Source organism: Musca autumnalis, unplaced genomic scaffold (assembly GCF_047663935.1).
Source record: "Musca autumnalis isolate F117 unplaced genomic scaffold, ASM4766393v1 scaffold_1, whole genome shotgun sequence".
NCBI classification, from domain to species: Eukaryota; Metazoa; Arthropoda; class Insecta; order Diptera; family Muscidae; genus Musca; species Musca autumnalis.
In genome coordinates, this window is record NW_027411644.1 from 289,371,917 (window position 1) to 289,392,549 (window position 20,633).

The 20,633-nt window shown below is 36.7% G+C and overlaps 3 protein-coding genes across 5 annotated transcripts; 1 reads left to right on the plus strand and 2 right to left on the minus strand.

Moving 5' to 3' along the window:
* Nucleotides 1-940: 940 nt before the first annotated feature.
* Nucleotides 941-12,583, minus strand: LOC141389685 (uncharacterized). Of its 3 annotated transcripts, none has more exons than XM_073961596.1 (15): nucleotides 12,428-12,583; nucleotides 5,332-5,470; nucleotides 4,975-5,182; nucleotides 4,665-4,906; nucleotides 4,430-4,580; nucleotides 4,115-4,359; nucleotides 3,750-3,882; nucleotides 3,447-3,688; nucleotides 3,113-3,269; nucleotides 2,789-3,033; nucleotides 2,522-2,675; nucleotides 2,173-2,378; nucleotides 1,946-2,099; nucleotides 1,642-1,880; nucleotides 941-1,573 (listed from the first exon to the last, which is right to left on the minus strand). In XM_073961596.1, the coding sequence occupies exons 2-15, from the start codon at nucleotides 5,442-5,444 to the stop codon at nucleotides 1,156-1,158; spliced, it is 2,907 nt and encodes a 968-aa protein (XP_073817697.1). In that variant the 5' UTR covers nucleotides 5,445-5,470; nucleotides 12,428-12,583; the 3' UTR covers nucleotides 941-1,155. The 3 variants fall into 3 exon arrangements, with proteins under 3 accessions (XP_073817697.1, XP_073817695.1, XP_073817696.1); XM_073961594.1 differs by lacking the exon at nucleotides 12,428-12,583 and adding an exon at nucleotides 5,654-6,005 and having other exon boundaries at nucleotides 5,332-5,573; XM_073961595.1 differs by lacking the exon at nucleotides 12,428-12,583 and adding an exon at nucleotides 5,654-5,998.
* On the plus strand, nucleotides 8,380-9,553 carry LOC141391341 (pre-mRNA-splicing factor ISY1 homolog). The gene is made up of 4 exons (XM_073964249.1): nucleotides 8,380-8,453; nucleotides 8,523-8,545; nucleotides 8,606-8,766; nucleotides 8,837-9,553. The coding sequence occupies exons 1-4, from the start codon at nucleotides 8,451-8,453 to the stop codon at nucleotides 9,472-9,474; spliced, it is 825 nt and encodes a 274-aa protein (XP_073820350.1). The 5' UTR covers nucleotides 8,380-8,450; the 3' UTR covers nucleotides 9,475-9,553.
* A 1,067-nt stretch (nucleotides 12,584-13,650) lies between the features above and the next one.
* On the minus strand, nucleotides 13,651-19,092 carry LOC141392070 (uncharacterized). Its single transcript, XM_073965022.1, has 3 exons — nucleotides 18,804-19,092; nucleotides 15,978-17,087; nucleotides 13,651-14,843 (listed from the first exon to the last, which is right to left on the minus strand). Exons 1-3 carry the CDS (start codon nucleotides 19,090-19,092, stop codon nucleotides 13,651-13,653), a joined length of 2,592 nt encoding a protein of 863 aa, XP_073821123.1.
* Nucleotides 19,093-20,633: the final 1,541 nt, after the last annotated feature.

A 20,633-nucleotide genomic window follows, 5' to 3' on the forward strand; every position in this document is an offset into this window, starting at 1 on the left:
TTTTTTCTTCTGTTTTTTTGTTCATCTTTTTTTTCTTCATTGTCAAATAATCCTTAAACAAATGTCGAAAAATCGGTTCTACCATTTTTTACCCGAAGAAATTGGTAGAAGAGAAAGGCATTTTTACACGAACACAAACACATAATTGTTGAGGTGACGGCCCTGGGTCGAAGATTCCTCCGAGTCAATCCGGTGCAACCGGCCGTCGCGGGATTGAAGGCATTTTTTGTCTCTCTCTCCTCTTCCTCTCTCTGAAATGTTTCCAGTTTAACCACTTTTTGGGGTTAAGGAACGCTTTGCAGGTTAAAAATGGTAACGACAGGTAAGTAAAGAACACAACTTAAATAATGAGATTTTACGCATTCACCAAACCGATCGAAACCTGTAGCATCAAAAACAAAAACAATCGAAATGAAATACCCGATTTTTTCCGATCGGAACCTGGGACATGCCTGATAAGCAATAAATAAATTATGTACCAAAAATGTTTTTTATTAACAGTGATAACAGATGGAGTTTAGATGATACTCTATTTTTTTTTTTCTTATCACACTCATTAAATTTTGACTGGAGTTATAATTTACGCGCTGTGATAAATATATGTAAATAATTTCAAACGAAATTTAATAACATCTCTTATCCGTTTCACAACGTCAATGTAAACAATGTTCACAGTTGCATTTTCGAGTGATGCATGAGTGTGCAACTGAAATATTTTGACGAAGCTTAAAGCCATAGTCGGACTCCTTTTTAATTGGGGTTATTCTGAACGAAAATTTCAAGTGAGTTTTTTTCACTTTTCCACCATAAACTGAAACGACGGAAAGACAGAAACTCACGGGGAATTTTCGTTTAGAATAACCCCCAATATTTATTTACAAAAATCTATTTGATCGTTCAGCCCAACTCCAAAGAGAAATTAAATAAAACAACTTAAATATTTTTGTTGTTGTAAAAATATGTGTGCAAAATGTGTCTTTATTATTATTTTAAATCTCCTCTATTCGAAAACTTTTTTTTTGGCACTGTAAAAAGGCAAACATAAATCATTTTATTTTATTCTATTGGTGCGCAACTTCAATATTTTGGCGAAATCTAAAAATTGCAATTTCGGAAGTCAGCCCCTATATTTGATTATACAGCATTAACAACAATTCATATAGCTTGATGATGCTGATATAAATCCAATAATAATATCAAAATAAAGATCCATTTATGCTCGCTAAGAGATATTCTGCCAATGCTAGGAAGTGTAATAATATCTTCTCCACTTAAAATTCTTAACACGTTCAGGTTGACACGGTTTTTACGATGAAGTCTTAACTTTGGTCTCTTTATAATGCTTCTGGTAACTAAACCGAAGAAATCAATTTCATTTGGTGTATCATGTTTGGTAAAAGGATGATGGCGGTGATTGTTTCCAAGGCCCCTGGGAACTACAGCAGTTGTTGATCCGGGTGGTGGTGTTTTGTCTTTTGGCAATGACTCTTCATAATCAATCGGTTCACCAATTTGTAACTTAACTTTTTCGCCAGAAATAAGGATAGTCATTTTCGTAATCAATAACACAGGTCTATGGAAATGAAATGGAAAATAACATGAAAAATAAGTAAAATATAAATAGGAGTAAATAAAACTTACTTTTCCCCACCGGACGGTGTTACTAAAGCGTACTTGTCCACCCTAACAATGGATTTTTCGTTTAATTTTCCTTCGCTTAGCATGGGATACAATGTTGGGGTGGTCAATGCCTTTGAATTCGAATATGTACCATCTGAAATGGTTAAGAGCATTGTTGGTCGTTTCTTACTGTAACCTATGACTTTAGCGGCTAGAATTTGAAAAATAGGATTTTCTACATTTGCACCTGTCATTATAATCTAGAAAGAATATAATTATAGATAAGTATAAGTATGAACGTATAGCTTTAATAATTTGTAGTTACCGATAAGATGCCAGTTGATAGAGGTGGAATGTCAGTTCTGCCTAGTATAGCTGAAGGAGGATCCAATGGCTCATATTGAATAGGTTCACCAATTTGTTCAACTTGCCCGACGCCAGGTGTAAGAATAGTCATCTTCGATATCCATAAAGAAGGCCTATAGATAGAGCAAACAAAGAAATAAATTAAGAATAATGTCCCAGATTTAATGTATGTTTATCTTTACATACCTTTTGCCATCGCCAAGACGAATTATCGTGTATTCGTCCAACTTTACAATATCATGTTTCTTTAAATTTTTCTCAAGAAACATTGAATCCAAGTCCACGTTTGACATAGAGAATCTATAATAGTATTTACCATCCGATAGAGATAAACTATCAGCAAACAACAGCTGTAAAACTGGATCCTTTACCCTAGCACCATTCACGATGAACTAAAAACATACAAGCATAAGTTTTGAAAAAAAAGTGGCATAAGTAAAATGTTTAGACTTCATTTTGATCGATGTGAAATTTTTGATGCAGTCTAAACATTCTACCTGCTCCAAAAAGTAACTTAAAGTAAAGCAATAATTACCGGTAAGACGCCTTCTGTTAGTGCAGGTAGAATACGAGGTTTGCTGATAACATGTTGAGGATTATTTCCTTGATACACAATAGGATCACCAATTCTTTCTTTTACTTGTTCACCAGGGCTAAGAATGGTCATTTCCAAAATTTCTAAACAATATCTGTAGGAATAAAGGGCAAAAAAAGAGTGAGAAGTAAAAAAGAAACTTCATAGATGTATTGAATAATTTATCAAAAAGCCTTCTGGAATACCTCAAACCACCAATACACTCACCTTCTGTAATTACTGAGCGGGATTATTTTGTATTTGTTCAACTTGACAATTGTGTTTTCTGTTAACTTTTTCTCATGGAACATGGATTCTAACTCCACTGCTAGCATCGATATAATTATGTATTTACCATCTGAAACTTCTAAACGAACACGATCGGTCTTGCTCATAGTAGTAGAAAAAGGTTTCGTGTCGGCATGCAAAATCTGTAAAATTGGAGTGTCCACATTTACGCCATTCATGATGAACTAAAAAATAGAAATTATATTAGAATGAATATTTTTATTTGCTTTGGATTTTATAATGTCTGGCACAAATAATACTCACAGGTAAGGCTCCACTTGATAATGCTGGAATATCGATTTTTTCAATTACGTCAGTAGATGGAAACAACATATCTAGAATGTTAACAGGTTTGCCAATTTTTTGTAACATTTTTTCGCCAGATCGAAGAATAGACATTTTCAGAATTGTTAATTCAATCCTAAAGAAATACAATTAGAAAACAACAAAGTTAAACCATCATAGAAACTGATAGCATTTAATAACAGATCATAATTAAGAAGAATAATGTAGAGAAGCGGAAGCTGATAGCCTTCCAGCCTTGTACAAAACTCCCTATAGAAACATTCTCACCAAGACAATTTGCCTTGCTACTCACCTTGCATCACTATCGTTAGATGTTGTACTGTATTTATTCACCATAACAATAGTCTTTTCTTTAAGTTTTCCTTCGTGATATAGGTGTTCCAATTCAGGGCCTAGCATCACGTTTCTTATGAAATATTTACCATCTGAGAGCATTAAATGGATTTGCTCTTCAGTCTCATTGCTGGCCATTGTGGTTTTAACGTTTAAAATTTGTAAAACTGGTGCGTCCACTTCTTTGCCAGACATCATGAGCTAAAATTTTTGGAAATAAATTAGCAGCTGAAAAAACAAGGCAGTCAATATCAATATTTACCGACAAGACACCAGTCGATAGAACAGGAATATAATGACGAAAACATAAACCCTCACGATAACTAATGGGTTTACCGATTTTTTCTTTCGCCTCAGATGTAAGAATAGTCATGTCCAAAATAGTTAATTCACGTCTAAAAGAAATTTGATGTAATCGCCACATATTAGTATAATTTCGAATTTATGATTATTGAGACTCTAAAGGTAAGGTCACATTAGGCAAATATTTGCTCCAGCGAATATGCATTATTTGCGTTCACATGCTCTCAGCAAGTGCCCAGCCGCTGGAGCAAATATTCGCCTAAAGTGACCTTACCTTAAGCCTAATAAAACAGCATAATACAAAAATACTATCACACTACTTACATTTTGGGATAGTGTTTATTGACCGCATCTGATGTATACTTGTTTACTCTAACAACAGTACCATCTTTTAATTTTCCCTCATGATACATGGAGTTCAATTCTTTGGCCAATATAACATAATCGTTAAAATATTTACCATCCGATACCCACAAACGGATACGTTCAGTCATATCGATCATTATGATTTTAGCATCAAAAATCTGAAGTACAGGCTTACGTTCTTTGTGTATGCCATTCATAATATGCTGGAAAATACAAAAATGTCAAAGATTAGATTCGTCGACCCACAAGTTAATGTAAACAATCAATACTTACCGGTAAGACACCAGTTGAAAGCGTAGGAATGTTAGGCTGAACAGGTTGAGGCTGCTTAAAAGAAGGGGATAATGCTTTCTGATAATTAACAGGTTGACCAATCTTTTTTGAAGTGCCGAGAATAGTCATTTCCAATATAATCAATACTCGTCTAAAAAAAAAAAAAAACGGTCCAAAATATTTCGTAATTTACAAAATTTTGGTAATTCCACAATCGTTATAAAATAATCCTTACTTTCCGGGATCGTTTAGTTTGAGCAAAGATGTTATGTATTTGTCCACTCTAACTATGGTTCCTTCATTTAACTTTCCCTTATGGTACATGAAATTCAATTGTGTGACCATCATAGCATAACTATTAAAGTATTTACCATCCGAAACTATTAAACGAACGCGTTCAGTGTCGTCGCTTATTATTCTTGTAGCACCCAAAATTTGGAAGACTGGACATTCTATCATTTTGCCAGACATGATACGCTGCAATGACATAGATGATGGACATAATATAATAATTTCATAACTTTGTTTAAATATTCAATACTTACCAGCAAGACGCCACTTGATAACGCAGCAATTTTTGATTGTGCAGGAATTTCAGATTGTGCCGGAACGTTGGACTGTGCAGGAATTTTAGGTACAGCAACAGTATTTTTTGAAAAACGTGACAAAGCATCGCAATAGTTAACAGGTTTACCAATTTTTCTTAATTTGCCACTAGCTATAATAGACATTTCCAAGATGATCAATACCCGTCTATAAAGAAAAATAATAATTTTTGGAATCAATAACCCAAACTTTTTGATAAGAAACGTTTTGATCGAACTCGAGGTTTTCTTAGGTACAATTCATAATAATAATATGTATTCATAAGTGCAATACAAAATAGGGCGATCGTTATTTACCTTCCGTCATCGGTTTTACTGACCACAGATGTTATATATTTGTCCACCCTAACTACGGTGCCTTCAGGTAACTTTTCCTCATGGTACATGTAATTCAATTGTGTGGCCATCATCGCATAACTATTAAAGTATTTACCATCTGAAACCAACAAACGGATACGTTCAGTTTCACCGCTCATTATTGATTTAGCACCCAAAATCTGAAAGACTGGCCCGTCTATCGGTCTGCCAGTCATGACATGCTGACAAAAAATTAGGAATTTAATAAGAAAAAATATGTATGTATCTATTTCACAACCTTGTATAAATAATCAATACTTACCAAAAGGACACCAGTTGATAATGCAGGAATATACATATTTTAAATCCTTGAATAACAATTTTTATTTGAAAAATAAATTATTGTTTTATGAGAGGAGAGATTCCAAAGCGATCCTTAAGGTTCAAACTCTGTTTTAGAACTGACACCAGATTTTCAAATTTAATGAATAATAATTTCTTGTTTTATAGAGAGGAGAGATTCCGAAGCGACCCTTAAGGTTCAAACTCTGTTTAAGAACTGATACCAATTATCCAAATTTAATGAAATTCGATCAATACATAACATAAATAAACAAAGCCTGCATCCTACAGATACACACAAACACATACACATGTATGTATAAACAGGAGTCGATAAATTGGGTCGATCGATAACCGACTGTTAATAGCGTACTTGTTGATTCACAGTACAGCCAAGTTTGAATTTTTGTTTATTTTTACCAGGGGCAGGGGCGCAATTCTGTTTTTATGAAAATGTGAAATGAAAACTTTTATAAAGGAAAAAAATGTCAAATGAAAAAAATTATAAAGGAAATATTTTTCATTTCATTTTTTGGGGGCTGGATTCTTGTTCTATTGGGCCAAATACATAAGGCCGTGGCACATACGGCGCGTTAATGGCCGCGGCACATACGGCACGTGGAGCGTCGCGTTACAACAACCACATGAAAAATTCATAACCAAACTTGGCATCACTTACACATTTTTCATGTGGTTGTTGTTTTCAACGCGCAACGCGTCGCACAACGGATCGTATGTGCCGATGGCTTAAGTGTCGCGTTACAACAACCACATGAAAACTTAAAAACAAACTTGGCATCACTCACATTTTTAATGTGGTTGTTGTTTTCAACGCGTGACACAACGGACCGTATGTATTTAGCCCGTTGCGTCACGCGTTGCGTTTTAAAAACAACCGCGTGAAACAAATGTAAGTGATGCCAAGTTTGTTCTTGAAGTTTTCATGTGGTTGTTGTAATGCAACGCTCAACGGACCGTATGTGCTGCGGCCTTAAAGCTGAAAACATATCTAACGTTCGAGTAATATGTTGTGCTATTTCTGGTTGAATTATAAAGATAAATTGAAACTTGGCAGCATTTTGAATTTAATTCATCTACCAGAAATGATACAAAACTTTATTCAAACGTTAGATGTGTTTTCAGCTTAAAGGAACGCTTTACGAGTAAAAAGTGGTAAAACTTGAAAATTCTTGCACATAAAGCCCTAAACACATCCAACGTTTGAGTAAAGTTTTGTGTAATTTCTGGTAGAAAAATAAAGATAAATTGAAACTTGGCAGTACTTTGAATTTTATTCATCTACCAGAAATTGGTCTGTTCCTTTACTTTTGAAAATGGTAAAACCGGCAAAAGTAGTAAAAGTTGTAAACTGCTCCCATATGAATTGTATGGTCTCAGAAGTAGAGGAACGCTTTTCGAGTAAAAGGTAGTAAAACTTGAAGATTTTTGCACGTAAAGGAACAGAGCTAATGACAAAAACAACTTTACTCAAACGTTGGATGTGTTTTCAGCTTTAGTCCATATCATGGTACAATTACTTAGGTAGAAACATGTAACATGTTTGTAATGTAAACTGTCAAAATTTTCGCCATATGGTTTCTTGTTGTCTCTTTTTATCGCTTGTGTTTGTACAGTGAAGTGAACACATGCTATCTCTTACTTACCGAATCATATGGTTTTTTGTTTTGATTTTTCATAGCGAATTCCTAGTTTTTTGACGTTTTAGATTCGATCAGCTGGGCTGATGCATCTACCTAAGTAATTGTACCATGGTCCATATTTAGTGTTCTGTTCCAGAACCTGCACGAATTTATTATTTTTTACTACGATAACATTTTTTCCTTTATGTTATTGAAAAAAAAAATAGTAACAATTAGTAGATTCTTGTAGTTGTGGAACAGACCAATAAATATGGACTATTGGAACACAACTATTGCATGCAACGGAATGGAAAATCCATGGTACAATGAAGTAGAGGTAGGCCAGGTATGAAAATCACTGAGAAATGCCACCCTGCAGCCATGGCCTAAAACGTCAAATGGCATGGTACAATAATAATGGTAGATGTACCTGCATAGCTATCCCGTATTACAAAAACATATGCAACTTAGAGGTTCACTTTTTATTATATGTTAAAAGTGCCATATAGTGTAAAAACATTTCTTTAGCTAGGCTCCAGAATATTCTTGTTGGAAAAGTGTTCCAAACATAACAAAAGTTCTTCACAAACTTATGACAGCGAAAAATGTCATTCAATTATTTTCTACTTCACAAGTTTGGCTAATCTGACATCGTGATTGCTGGTATCCGATTGGCAGATAAATGTCAGCAGAATTTTTACAAAAATTGTAATTTTTACATTCCCTTACTTTTGGAACAAATTTAAATTAATATCAATATTTGATAAATTGTTCATTCGTAAGTTTTGCTAAAAAAATCAACAATTTTATTTTGACACGCGAATACACATTTTTTGTCCTTGTTTTCAATTTTAAGATATAGTGTTACAGCAGAAGTTTTTTGTTGGAACAGTTCAGCGATACATCTACCTTTATGATTGCATAATGTCAAAACACTACAAAATGTCAACCCTGCTTTTGACAGATTAGGCCATAAAAAGAAAAAAATTGTAATCAGCTGTTAGCTGTGGCCTACCTTTACTTTATTCTACCATGGGAAAATCGATAAATTATTAAGGTTATCGATAAAACGATTTGTTGGTTTTTAATGTAAACAAACGTTTTGTTTTCTTTTTTCCGCTCTAAATATTTAAGAAAATGGTAAATTATTAATATTTAAATTATAATTAAACAATTATACTAATAAATAAGTTATTTCTTCATCCATAGGCACGTAATGCGGAAAAGGCTATGTAAGTTAAAAGTAATCATTTGCAACAAATTTCCCGTCTTTAACCTTTGATAAAATGTAGGACCACGCTGGCACGATGGCGTGCAGCTAAAGAGATTGAATCTGGTGAAAAGGATAGACGACCCTATTTGGCCTCAGAATGTCAAGATCTACCGAAATGTGAAAAATATCGTCTAGAAATTATTAGAGAAATTTCTAATAAGGTGGCACAAATACAGAATGGTAAGTACAGGTTTCTCCAACACCTTCGACATATCACAATACACCATACCATTTGTATCTTTTTTAATAGCCGGTCTTGGTGAATTTCGTATACGTGATTTAAACGATGAAATCAACAAGTTGCTAAGGGAAAAACGCCATTGGGAAAACCAAATATCAGCATTGGGTGGACCACATTATCGCAGATATGGACCGAAAATGTTTGATGCTGAGGGTCGAGAAGTACCGGGCAATCGTGGCTATAAATATTTCGGGGCGGCCAAAGATTTGCCTGGCGTGCGAGAACTTTTCGAGCAAGAACCTCCACCACCACCACGTAAGACACGGGCTGAATTAATGAAAGATGTCGATGCCGAATACTATGGTTATCGTGATGATGACGATGGTATTTTGATACCCTTGGAAGAGCGAATTGAACAACAGGCAGTTCAAACTGCAGTACGTGAATGGAAAGAAAAAATGGCACGTGATGGCCACATCGATTTAGACGATGATGAAGCTGATGATGATATATATCCATTATCAATACCCGCCAGAGAAGCTGCAGAAGATGCTAAATCATCAAAAGAGGAAAATCCAATGGAATTATTGGCTCCCAAATTTACAGCACATGTTCCTGTCCCCACGCAAAAGGATGTTGAAGAAGCCTTACTGAGAAAACGTAAACAAGAGTTGTTGGAAAAATATGCTGGCGGTATAGATGAATAAATAAAAATGATAAACCTTTTTTAAAACAATATTTAAATTTTCAAATTAATAAAAGTCTTATGGAAATCATTCTATATAAGACGCGTAGAGGTTATTTTAGAGCAAGTTGAATGTAGTGGCTGGATTTGGAACTTTTTGCACAGAAAGTTTTCAAAAAATAAATTATTTTCGAAAACCGCTGGCCTTCGGTCGGGGTTTAAGGGGTCGATAATCAATAGCAATTATCCTTGAGTGGAGTTGTCAGTTGTCAAAATTACTTTATGTATGGCAACCTTCAACTGAAGTTGCGAATCTCAGTTGACGAACCGGCTATTTTTCAGCATCCAGTTATTTGCAGTGAATGTTTTCGAAGAAACAAGAAGTAAAATTGAAAGGAAAAAACATTTTCTTAACAATTGTTGATCATTTGCATCATTAATTTTGTGTATCAAAAATATGGTGAAAATAACAATAAAACAACAGTTTGAAATATTAATTGATAAATTGAGTGCACATCCAATGTACATATGGGTTCCATCTATGCAGCCGGCAACACCAGGGAATATCGTTTTTGAATAAAAATTATTTTTGTTTTGTCTTTTTTCCTCCTCCGACAATTTCGAAACGATCCAATTTTGGCACAATTTGTCTCTATCAAGTGGACGACTTTATCATGGGATTTTTGGAAACTTCCCTCCGCAAAAAATCTCAACGCAGCGCACACTTTTAAAAGTGGGGGTATTGCTGTTGATCTGTAACTTACTTTGAAGTCATCCGTTTCCACAATGTAAACTACGGCATCTTTTATTTATTTATTTCATATAATGCAATTTTAAGCCCATAGGGCCGATTACAATTAAATTGCAAATTGAACTACTCCATGATGATAATTGTAAAATATTAGTATCTTAAAAAGAGAGAAATGGAAAAGTGGGAGTGTGAAAAAATCGAGATGTACAGGAGACAGAATGAAGTCCAAAAATTCTACCAAAGAGTGAAACATCAAACAGATGGCTTTGGTACAGGCACATCCTCCTGTAGAGACCAGCAAGGTAATCTGGTAACAGATACAGATAGCGTGCTCAGGATATGGAAGGAACATTTCTCCAATCTGCTGGTATCCAATAGTAGCGAAGACGATGATACCACAGGTCCAATTCCAGAAGATGGTATAGAATGTATACCGCCCGGCCAAGATGAGGTAAAAACAGCAATCAACCGGCTGAAGAATAATAAAGCAGCAGGAGCCGATGGCTTACCAGCCGAGCTGTTTAAAACCGGAGGCGACGCGCTGATAAGGTGTATGCATCAGCTAATTAGCACCATCTGGCAGGAAGAACGCGTACCCGACGATTGGAACCTGAGTATCCTATGTCCCGTCCACAAGAAAGGAGATAAGACTGTATGCTCAAACTATAGGGGCATAAGTCTTCTCCCTATTGCCTATAAGATAGTGTCAGGGATATTGTGCGAACGACTAAAGCCAATGGTCAACGAAATAATTGGACCATACCAATGTGGCTTTAGACCTGGCAAGTCCACCATTGACCAGATATTTACCCTGCGGCAAATCCTAGAGAAGACCCAAGAGATGCAGATCGACACATTTCATCTTTTTGTCGATTATAAAGCAGCATTCGACAGTCCCCTCCGATCAAAGGTATTCCACGCAATGTCTGAATTTGGTATCCCCGCAAAGCTCATCCGGCTTTGTAAGATGACATTAACTAATACTAGGTCCTCAGTTAAAATTGGAAAGAACCTCTCCGAAGAATTTTGTGCACATGAAATGGCACAATTTACACCAATAGCCACATGTTACTTGCCTATGCTGATGACATAGACATCATGGGACGATCAGTAAAGGAAGTAACTGATACCTTTATGAAGGTCGAAGCAGAATCTGCGAAAGTGGGTCTGGCGGTAAACGGCGAAAAGACCAAATTGATGGTGTCGACGCGCAAAGCGTCCATAGAGATCGGACCAACCGTGGAAGTTGGTACCTACAATTTTGAGGTAGTTAAATACTTCGTCTACCTCGGCACTGCCATAAACACAACAAACAACATCAGTTGTGAAATAAGAAGAAGAATTGTATTGGCCAACAGATGCTACTATGGTCTAAGTAAGCAGTTTAAAAACAAAGCCACATCTCGTCAAACAAAAATAACACTATACAAAACGCTGATACTACCCGTGCTAATGTATGGCTCCGAAGCTTGGGTACTTGCGCAAGCAGATAAGGCAGTGCTTGGTGTGTTTGAGAGGAAAATTCTTCGAAAGATCTACGGGCCGATTTGCGTTGACGTCGTATGAATATGACATGAATATAGTTAAACGTATCGAGATGCAACGATTGCGTTGGCTAGGCCATATCATGAGAATGAGCGATGATAAACCCGCTAAAAAGGCGTATGAATACATGCCACTTGGCGGTGCACGCAGAATCGGCAGGCCTAAGCTTCGATGGAGCAAACAAGTGGATGAAGAAATGGAAAGGCGCGGTATTCCAAAAAGTCAAGCGAAAAACAGAGAGGAATGGATATCTTTTCTTAGTGCGGTCTATGGAACAAATGTTCTGTAATGTAAGTAAGTATCTTAAAAATAAGTTATAAATATGATTTAATCTTTGAATATGACGTACATTGAATGTTTGGCAAGTAAATAACTACTCTGGTATGCTTTTTATAATTCAGAAAAAGTTATAATTATAATTGAATCTTTGAATATGATGTAGTGTTTAATGTTTAGCAAATAAATAACTACTCAGGTAAAATTATTATCATGAGATAAAAAACAATTTTAATACAAGTTTCTCAAAATATGTACAAAAAAACAATTTTAATACAAATTTCTCAAAATATGTACAAAAATTTAAAATAGTCTAAAATTATACAATTTAAAAAATATACGCCTTAAACCTACAATAATTAACTCATTATACCAGATCTTTCCAACATGAGCTTCAACTTACAGTGCAGATGGCAATATCAATGGATTCGACTTGTCCCTCAAATTTCTTCTAAAGTGGGGTACACACGATCAGTTTTGACTGTCAGTTTTGCTCAAATAATCGGTTGCTTGCCAGTGTGGTCGTTCACTTTTGTCTGTTTGACAATTATCGATAATTCTGAAAAATCGACAGTCAAAACTGATCGTGTGTACCCCGCTTAATAGATGTCATGTCCTGTACATTTTCTTCATTATCAAAAAATAATTCCACAGAACTTATCATTTTAAAATAGTTTTTTTTTTGCGTATTGTGCCTTTTGGATTAAACCGGGGTACACATGATCAGTTTTGACTGTCGATTTTTCGGAATTATCGATAACTGTCCAACCGTCCAGCAACCACAAAATATTTTGTGGTTGCCTGATGACTGACAAAAATGAACGGTCCAACCGTCCAGCAACCACAAAATATTTTGTGGTTGCCTGATGACTGACAAAAATGAACGGCTACACTGGCAAGCAGTCGATTATTTGAGCAAATATAGAGTTCACAAGTTTGAAAAACACTGATCGATAACACGTTTATCGACAACACAGTTGGGTTGACATCCATAATACAACATTTCATCTCATTTGTGCTGACAATTGACAACGCAACTCAAATTTAGTGGCAATGCATAATTGTTGCGGCACGGGTTAATATGAGCCGGCTTTTAAATAAAAGAACAAAATTTCTAAGAGCACTCCGTGTGCAAATATTTCACTTTATTTTACAAATTAATAAAATTAGCAAAGAAAGTGAGCGAGCGAGCGCTTTAAAACAATTTTGTCTTTGACCGTGCCTTTTTACCGACTAAATTTACAAAGTTAATAATCTATGCTTATTTCTGTCGTTGGACATTTTGTCTACGTGACACATAAACAAGGACCGTTACTTCTCCATGAAAGATCAAAAAACAATAACAAATACATACGGTCAAAGAGGAATAGAAAAAAGTAGAAGTATATAAAAATATAAATATGTGTGTTTTTACATAAGATGAAATTTACCCTAAATTGAAAGTATGTACATATTCGCAAATTAGAATTCTTGGGGAATATATCCCCATTCAAATAAATGACTCAAATGAAAATTAATAAAATAAAAAATAATCAAAATAAAATTTAATGTAATTGAAATTTATGACACCAAGTAGGTAAACGGCGGCAACATTCCCCTCCTCGTAAATGAGCTCCTGGGACGATTTTACTGATCAATAATGCCGACGTCTAATTTTGCTAACTTGGCTGTTGGTCGTTGGAAGACACCGTGCTGGGTACGAACAGTTGCTTGACGTACTTGCCCATCTTTGGCTATTATGGTGTTGATTATTTTGCCTTTTGGCCAGCAATGTCTTGGCAGGTTCTCGTCAATGATGATTACGATATCACCAACTTTTAGTGGTTCTGTTTTCTGGAACCATTTTCCTCTTCTGGTTAAAGTTGGCATGTACTCTTTTACCCAACGACGCCAAAATTGGTCGGAGAATTGTTGAGTTTGTCGCCATCGTAGACGCAGGTCGACTGGTTCGGTGACTATGGGCTTGTAGCCGCTGGATGAACCCAATAACAGGTGGTTCGGTGTGAGTGCCTCGTCGTCACATGACTCCAGAGAAACGAATGTGAGTGGTCTGGAGTTAATTATGAATTCGGCCTCTGCCATGGCGTTTCTTAAAGTTTCATCATTAAAGTTTGCGTTTGGACAAATGCTGTATACTGTTGTTTTCACGGATCGGACGAGTCTTTCCCAGGCTCCACCCATGTGGGGAGCTGCAGGTGGATTAAATTTCCACTTGATGTGGTCGAGCATAGAGGCTGTATCTTTCAGATCGAAAGCTTTGGATTCGGGTGAGAATATTTTCGCTGTAGCCTTAAAATTTGTCCCGTTATCAGTGTAGATCTCGTTGGGAATCCCTCTTCGAGCAATGAAATTGTTAATGCACATAACACATGAACTGGTATCAAGGCTGTAGGCAATTTCGATGTGCACTGCACGAACTGTAAGACAGGTAAAAAGCACACCCCATCTTTTCTCCTTTCTTCTGCCCACAGTAACGTATAGTGGTCCAAAGTAGTCAATGCCGACATACGTAAATGGTCGCTCGAAGCTGGCTAGCCTTGCTTTAGGCAGTGTAGACATTTGTGGCATAACCGGGTTGGCTGATAAATTCTTGCAATGTTGACAGGATCGACGTATGCTTTTGTACAGAACGCGAAGTTTGGGTATGTAATATTGACTTTTGATGTTGTTGATGACGGTCTCATGCGATATGTGGTGAAAGTTCTCATGTACATAGCGAACTAACAGGACGGTAACATGGTGCATGGTAGGCAATATTATTGTATCTTGGTGATTTAGATATAATACACGGCCCCTGGCCCTTAATATGCCCTCGTCATCTAGAAAGATATTACAGGAAATTAGTTTACTGCTTTTTTCAATACTCTTACCCTTTTTTAAACTACAAATTTCTCCAAGATATTCGCTCTCCTGAGCTTGTCGGAAGAGAAAAACCTTCGCTTGTTGTATCATCTCAAAGGAAATATCTTTTGGTGGTTCCCTTCCTTTACATCTCGATTTTAATCTGCTCACGTAGAGTATAAATGTAGCTACTGCTCGGTAGAGTTTTCTCCAGTTGGAAAAATATTCCAAATTAAATTGTTTGCTTTTGTTTATAATAAATACTTGGTGTCTCATTTCCTCCTGTCCGCATTCACCCACATTGGTACAAGTTGGCCATGTTTATTTATTTTCATGAAGAAATTTAGGCCCCGAGAACCACATAGCAGCATCCCAGCGCGTTTGGTATTTCGTTGCTAGATCTGCAGGATTCATTTTGGAGGGTACCCATCGCCATTGTGTCACCTCAGTCGTCTCCAAGATTTCTCCAACACGATGCATGACGAATTGTTGAAACTTTTTGGGGTCCATTCGAAGCCACTGCAACACAGTCTTGGAATCCGTCCAGAAGTATTTTGATGTAAAATTAATACGTTTAATATTTATGACTTTGTTGGCTAGTCTAACACCCGCAATAGCAGCTTGAAGCTCCAGTCTTGGTATTGACATTGGTTTTATCGGAGCAACTTTGGATTTGCCAATAACGATAGTGACGTCACATCCACCCTGGTACGCAACCCGTAAATAGCACACTGCTGCGTAAGCGTCTTCGCCTGCGTCGACGAATGTGTGCAGTTCAACTTCGGTCGCTTCATTTATATGTGGAGAGTAACATCGGGAAATTTCAATTGACGATATGTAGTCGATAGCTGTCTTCCATTTCTGCCATTTGACGTGTACAGGGTTGCAGATTTCATCATCCCAGTCAATTCCAGATCGCCAGACTTCCTGAAGAAGTATTTTCAATGTGGTCGTGTAGCATGATATCAACCCCAGCGGATCGAAAATTGACATCAGCACCTGTAGTAGTTCTCTTTTTGTGGGAATTAATTCGCTGGCAAACAGATCACGACGAAGTCTGGCAAATCTGAAAATATATACAAACGAGTCTTTGTTAGGATCCCAATACATACCAAGAACCTTTTCAGTTTCAGCAAGATCTCGTGGCTTCTGATCTTTTGATGAATCATCCTGTAGATGGCTGATGACTGCATTGCTGTTTGACGCCCAATTTCGGATATGAAATCCTCCAGCGGAATGAATATATTGTACTTGTGACGCTAATTCGATCGCCTGTTCATCATCGTTGACGCTATCGATGAAATCATCCACATAGTGATATTGTTGTATGGCTTCGACGGCTCGTGGAAACTCGTTCTTAAAGTGCTCAGCATTGAAGTCTCGTACATAATGTGCAATGCATGGTGCACAGCATATTCCAAAGGTAAGCGCTCTCATTACATAAATACTCGGCTTCTCAGGATTATCGTTTTCATCGCACCATAAAAATCTCTGTGCATGCATGTCTTCTTTCCTAACGTTGATTCGATGGAACATTTCGGCGATATCTCCACAAATTGCAATTTTTCCTACGCGGAAACTCAGCAAAATATCAACCAATGATTTTAACAAGTCTGGTCCACAGTGTATAAAGTCATTGAGACAAACTCCATTAGATTTTGCTGCGCCATCCCACACCATTCGAATTTTACCCGGTTTGTTGGGGTTGAGTGTTATAAATGTTGGCAGGTACCATACGGGATAACCATTGTTACTTATCTCTTCATCAGATAATTTTCTTGCATATCCCTTTTTCAGCAAGTTGTTGATTTGTTCTTGGAGAACATCCCGAAGATTTTTATCTTTCTGAAATTTCTTTTGTAGACACGTAAGACGTTTACGGGCATTGTTGTAACTCTCTGGCAGTTGCTTCACATTATACTTCCACAATAAACCCACTTCATAACGGCCGTCCACATTCTGACACGAAGTCTTCAAAATTTTCATTGACATGGAGTCCTGCGCGGAAACTACGGTTTTCACTGATGAATCTTCAAGATTAAAATTTTCTTTCACCATTTGATGCAGCTCATTGTATTTTTCTTGATGTATATTAAGCCACGAACCTGGACGGTAGCAGTCGTTGGGCCCCTGAATTGTCCAACCTAACCGCGTTTTTGTGGCAATAGGTTGATTCCACAAACCTTCCCGTATCTTTAGTGGCACTGCGAGCTTCCAATTATCTGCTCCAATTAAAATTGTTGGTTTAACATTTGTATAAGATTCTATTGGGAGACCAGCAAGATATTTGTACTTTGATATCAATTCCTCCATTTCCAGCGACTGTGTGGGTAAATCTAAACCGTCAACAGTATGAACACTATTTAAAAAGAACTTTGCACCATTTTTAGAATTTGCAATAGAAATCGAAGCTTTTCTTGATGTATTTTCTTGGCGAGTTGTATCTCCCGTCCATTTTAGGCAAAGTGGCTCTTCAACACCTTCGAGATCAAGTAGATCAAAAACGTCTCTTTCAATCAACGTTACAGAGGAACCCTCGTCGAGAAAGGCATATGTGTCTATGAACCCTTTTTTCTTCAAAAGGCGCACCGGTAGAATTCTAAAAAATGAACTTCGATTTTGCTCTTTAGTGGAATGAGAATTAATTGTTTCACTGGTAGTGTTGGCTGCCGAAATAGCTCTGCTTTGTCCTGAAGACGATTGTTGTTGGTCCACGTATTTGTGGAGCAATCTATGGTGCTTGGCAACACAACCATCAATTCCGCATTCTTTATTAATGAAACATTTACGGCGGTGCCTATTTAAACATTGCCGGCATAAATTGTGTGTCTTCACCAACTTCCACTTTTGATCCAATGAGAGTTTCTTAAATTCACTGCATACAGAAACTTTGTGATCATTGCTTCTGCAAGAAAAACACACTATTTTGCTTTGTTGTACGTCTTCTGCATGTGTATTCACTGGAGCGCTTCTTGATGATGGAATTGTTGATACGACTGTACTGGCGGCATCTGCAATTTGGAAAATCCAATCACTAAATAATTTCACGATTGGAATCCGATCGTCCTTAGGATGTGTAGCCCAATTTAATTTATACTGACTGTTCAGTTTATCCAATAACTCCTTCACTAACATGGGGTTGTTCAGATGAGAGTCTAACTTGCATGCCTCCATGGTAGAACAAATATTTTTTACGCATAGTGCAAATTCGATTACACCCTCTAATTTATCCTTCGGGGGAGGAAATTTCCTCGCTTTTTCTATAACTCGTTCAAGAATATGCTCCGGCCGTCCAAAATACATTCTTAAAGTTTGAATAATTTCCGGCACCATTGCAGGCAGCATAAGTTTACTTCTCACTAGCTCCTTGGCCTTACCTTTGAGACACGATTGTAGCCGTATTAAATTCTCTGCGTGAGAGTAACCGGCTACCGCAGTACTATTTTCAAAACTGCTTATGAAAAGTGGCCATTCTTCCGGATCTCCATGGAAATGTGGTAGATCACGAGGAATTGAATGCCTTGCTGCAAGTTGAGATGGAGTTGGACCAGAAAAAATGTTCCAAGATGACGTCATATTAAACGAGTTTTGATGGGGCTGTTCTTGTTGACTACATTGAGAAAGAATCTGATATTTTCTTTCTAAAAACTCTTGCTGCATACGCTGCTGTTCTTCCAACATTTTAAGCTGCAAATCCACTTGTAGTGTAACGTTGTTATTTTGTTGGCTTGAAACCGGTTTTTTTTGATTTATGTTTGATGTGGACGAATGTGTGCCCGTGATTGCAGATGAATTCACTGGTACTAGCGAAGAGGGAACCGTATTTGTTCTATTGTCTTTCGCTTTACCTTGAAACAAAGTGTTCGTTGGCCTATTCACGGATGTCGATGCTGTAGAAGCTGTTGGAATTCTTCCGCCGGTTCCACTTGTGGTCTTACTTGCCATTTGCAGTAACTCCCCTGCATTTGTTGGGGACGATGTCGCTTGCGGCACATTCAGCAAACCTATGGTATTCGCTGCGGACTGATTTTCCTCCATGGATGTTGTCTCCTTATTGAGGTTACATCCGTCACAACTCCAACTCACCTCGGATACACCACTGTTGACGCCAACACAATTAAAATGATACCACTTATCACATTTATCACACTGTACCATGTCATCATTGTCCACTTCATTACACTTGTTGCAATTAAAATTGCTTTTTAATCCTTCTTGGTGGGACATTGTGTAATTTTATTCCAATTATTTTCAATATTAAAAAATGTTGGTCTTCTTGACTCTTTTAATTTGTATTTTGTTTGTTTGTTCGCGAAGAAATTTTGTTTCTTATAAATATGAAACGCACAATTATTTGTTGTTTATTCGCGCGAAGCGTAGTAGCGAATTATAATTTTCTTTATTTTATTGTTGTTCAACCACGAAGATATTAAATTTGTTTTATTTAAAACTTCATAAAAATTGTTTTAAAGAATGTTGCGGCACGGGTTAATATGAGCCGGCTTTTAAATAAAAGAACAAAATTTCTAAGAGCACTCCGTGTGCAAATATTTCACTTTATTTTACAAATTAATAAAATTAGCAAAGAAAGTGAGCGAGCGAGCGCTTTAAAACAATTTTGTCTTTGACCGTGCCTTTTTACCGACTAAATTTACAAAGTTAATAATCTATGCTTATTTCTGTCGTTGGACATTTTGTCTACGTGACACATAAACAAGGACCGTTACTTCTCCATGAAAGATCAAAAAACAATAACAAATACATACGGTCAAAGAGGAATAGAAAAAAGTAGAAGTATATAAAAATATAAATATGTGTGTTTTTACATAAGATGAAATTTACCCTAAATTGAAAGTATGTACATATTCGCAAATTAGAATTCTTGGGGAATATATCCCCATTCAAATAAATGACTCAAATGAAAATTAATAAAATAAAAAATAATCAAAATAAAATTTAATGTAATTGAAATTTATGACACCAAGTAGGTAAACGGCGGCAACAGCATAATCGACCCCTAAGACTCCCTATACATGATATATGTATATTAGACGTAATCAGCATTCCAAGACCTATCTGTGGACAAAATTTCCGAGTCTAGCCACTATGTTTGCTTCAACATTTTTTAGTGGTTATTTACCATCCTAAAACGGATCTCTACAAAATGCGTATAGAAAATATTATGGAACAAGTTAAGTTGACGCAAAACGCGAAAACAATTTTCCTTAAAAAATGTAATTTTTTATTAGCCGGCTTCTGGCCGGGGTTTTAAGACCCTATGGATAGGTGCTAATTTCAGGTACTGAAACAAAATATCTTTTAAAATGTAAACTTTTCTCAAAGTAGCTGGCCTTTATCAAGGGAATTTTCGTATCTTGAGAGGCCCATATCTCGGGAAGTATCGACACTTCCGCAACAAATGTTATACACATATATTTGTGATCAGGGTGACGAGACCTACCAGTGAAAAAAATTTCGTCCCGATCCAAGGTCCAGTCCACACTAGAGCGAATTCAATTATGCCTTCTTATGGCCTGGGTACATAAGCTGGAACTCCTTTTCTTTAGGGTGAACCTGGCGGCATTTTCACCACAGACCCTGATTCCAACGGTGTGTAACTTTTGTCCCGGAAATATATACTTCCCGAGATATAGGCCTCGAAAATCCACAAAATCCTCTTCGCCTTAAGTTAAACATATTTACTAAATTTGAATCGTTAAAAATTTTGGGCTTATCTTTCCTTTACCGACCCACCTCAGAAAATTATG

What these genes read in the sequence shown, in the direction of transcription:
- LOC141391341 (XM_073964249.1), top strand. An exon ending in CGTAATGCGGAAAAGGCTAT is followed by an intron (nt 8,546 to 8,605) that starts GTAAGTTAAAAG and finishes GATAAAATGTAG; the next exon opens with GACCACGCTGGCACGATGGC. An exon ending in GGTGGCACAAATACAGAATG is followed by an intron (nt 8,767 to 8,836) that starts GTAAGTACAGGT and finishes CTTTTTTAATAG; the next exon opens with CCGGTCTTGGTGAATTTCGT.
- LOC141389685 (XM_073961594.1), bottom strand. Translation starts at nt 5,689, where the DNA reads ATGTATATTCCTGCATTATCAACTGGTGTCCTTTTG. An exon ending in CGTCTTGGCGATGGCAAAAG is followed by an intron (nt 2,100 to 2,172) that starts GTATGTAAAGAT and finishes CTCTATCTATAG; the next exon opens with GCCTTCTTTATGGATATCGA. An exon ending in TATCAACTGGCATCTTATCG is followed by an intron (nt 1,881 to 1,945) that starts GTAACTACAAAT and finishes TATTCTTTCTAG; the next exon opens with ATTATAATGACAGGTGCAAA.
- LOC141392070 (XM_073965022.1), bottom strand. Translation starts at nt 19,092, where the DNA reads ATGTCCCACCAAGAAGGATTAAAAAGCAATTTTAATTGCAACAAGTGT. An exon ending in GGAGTTACTGCAAATGGCAA is followed by an intron (nt 17,088 to 18,803) that starts GTAAGACCACAA and finishes TAATTGGAGCAG; the next exon opens with ATAATTGGAAGCTCGCAGTG. An exon ending in TGAAACTGAAAAGGTTCTTG is followed by an intron (nt 14,844 to 15,977) that starts GTATGTATTGGG and finishes ATATCTTTCTAG; the next exon opens with ATGACGAGGGCATATTAAGG.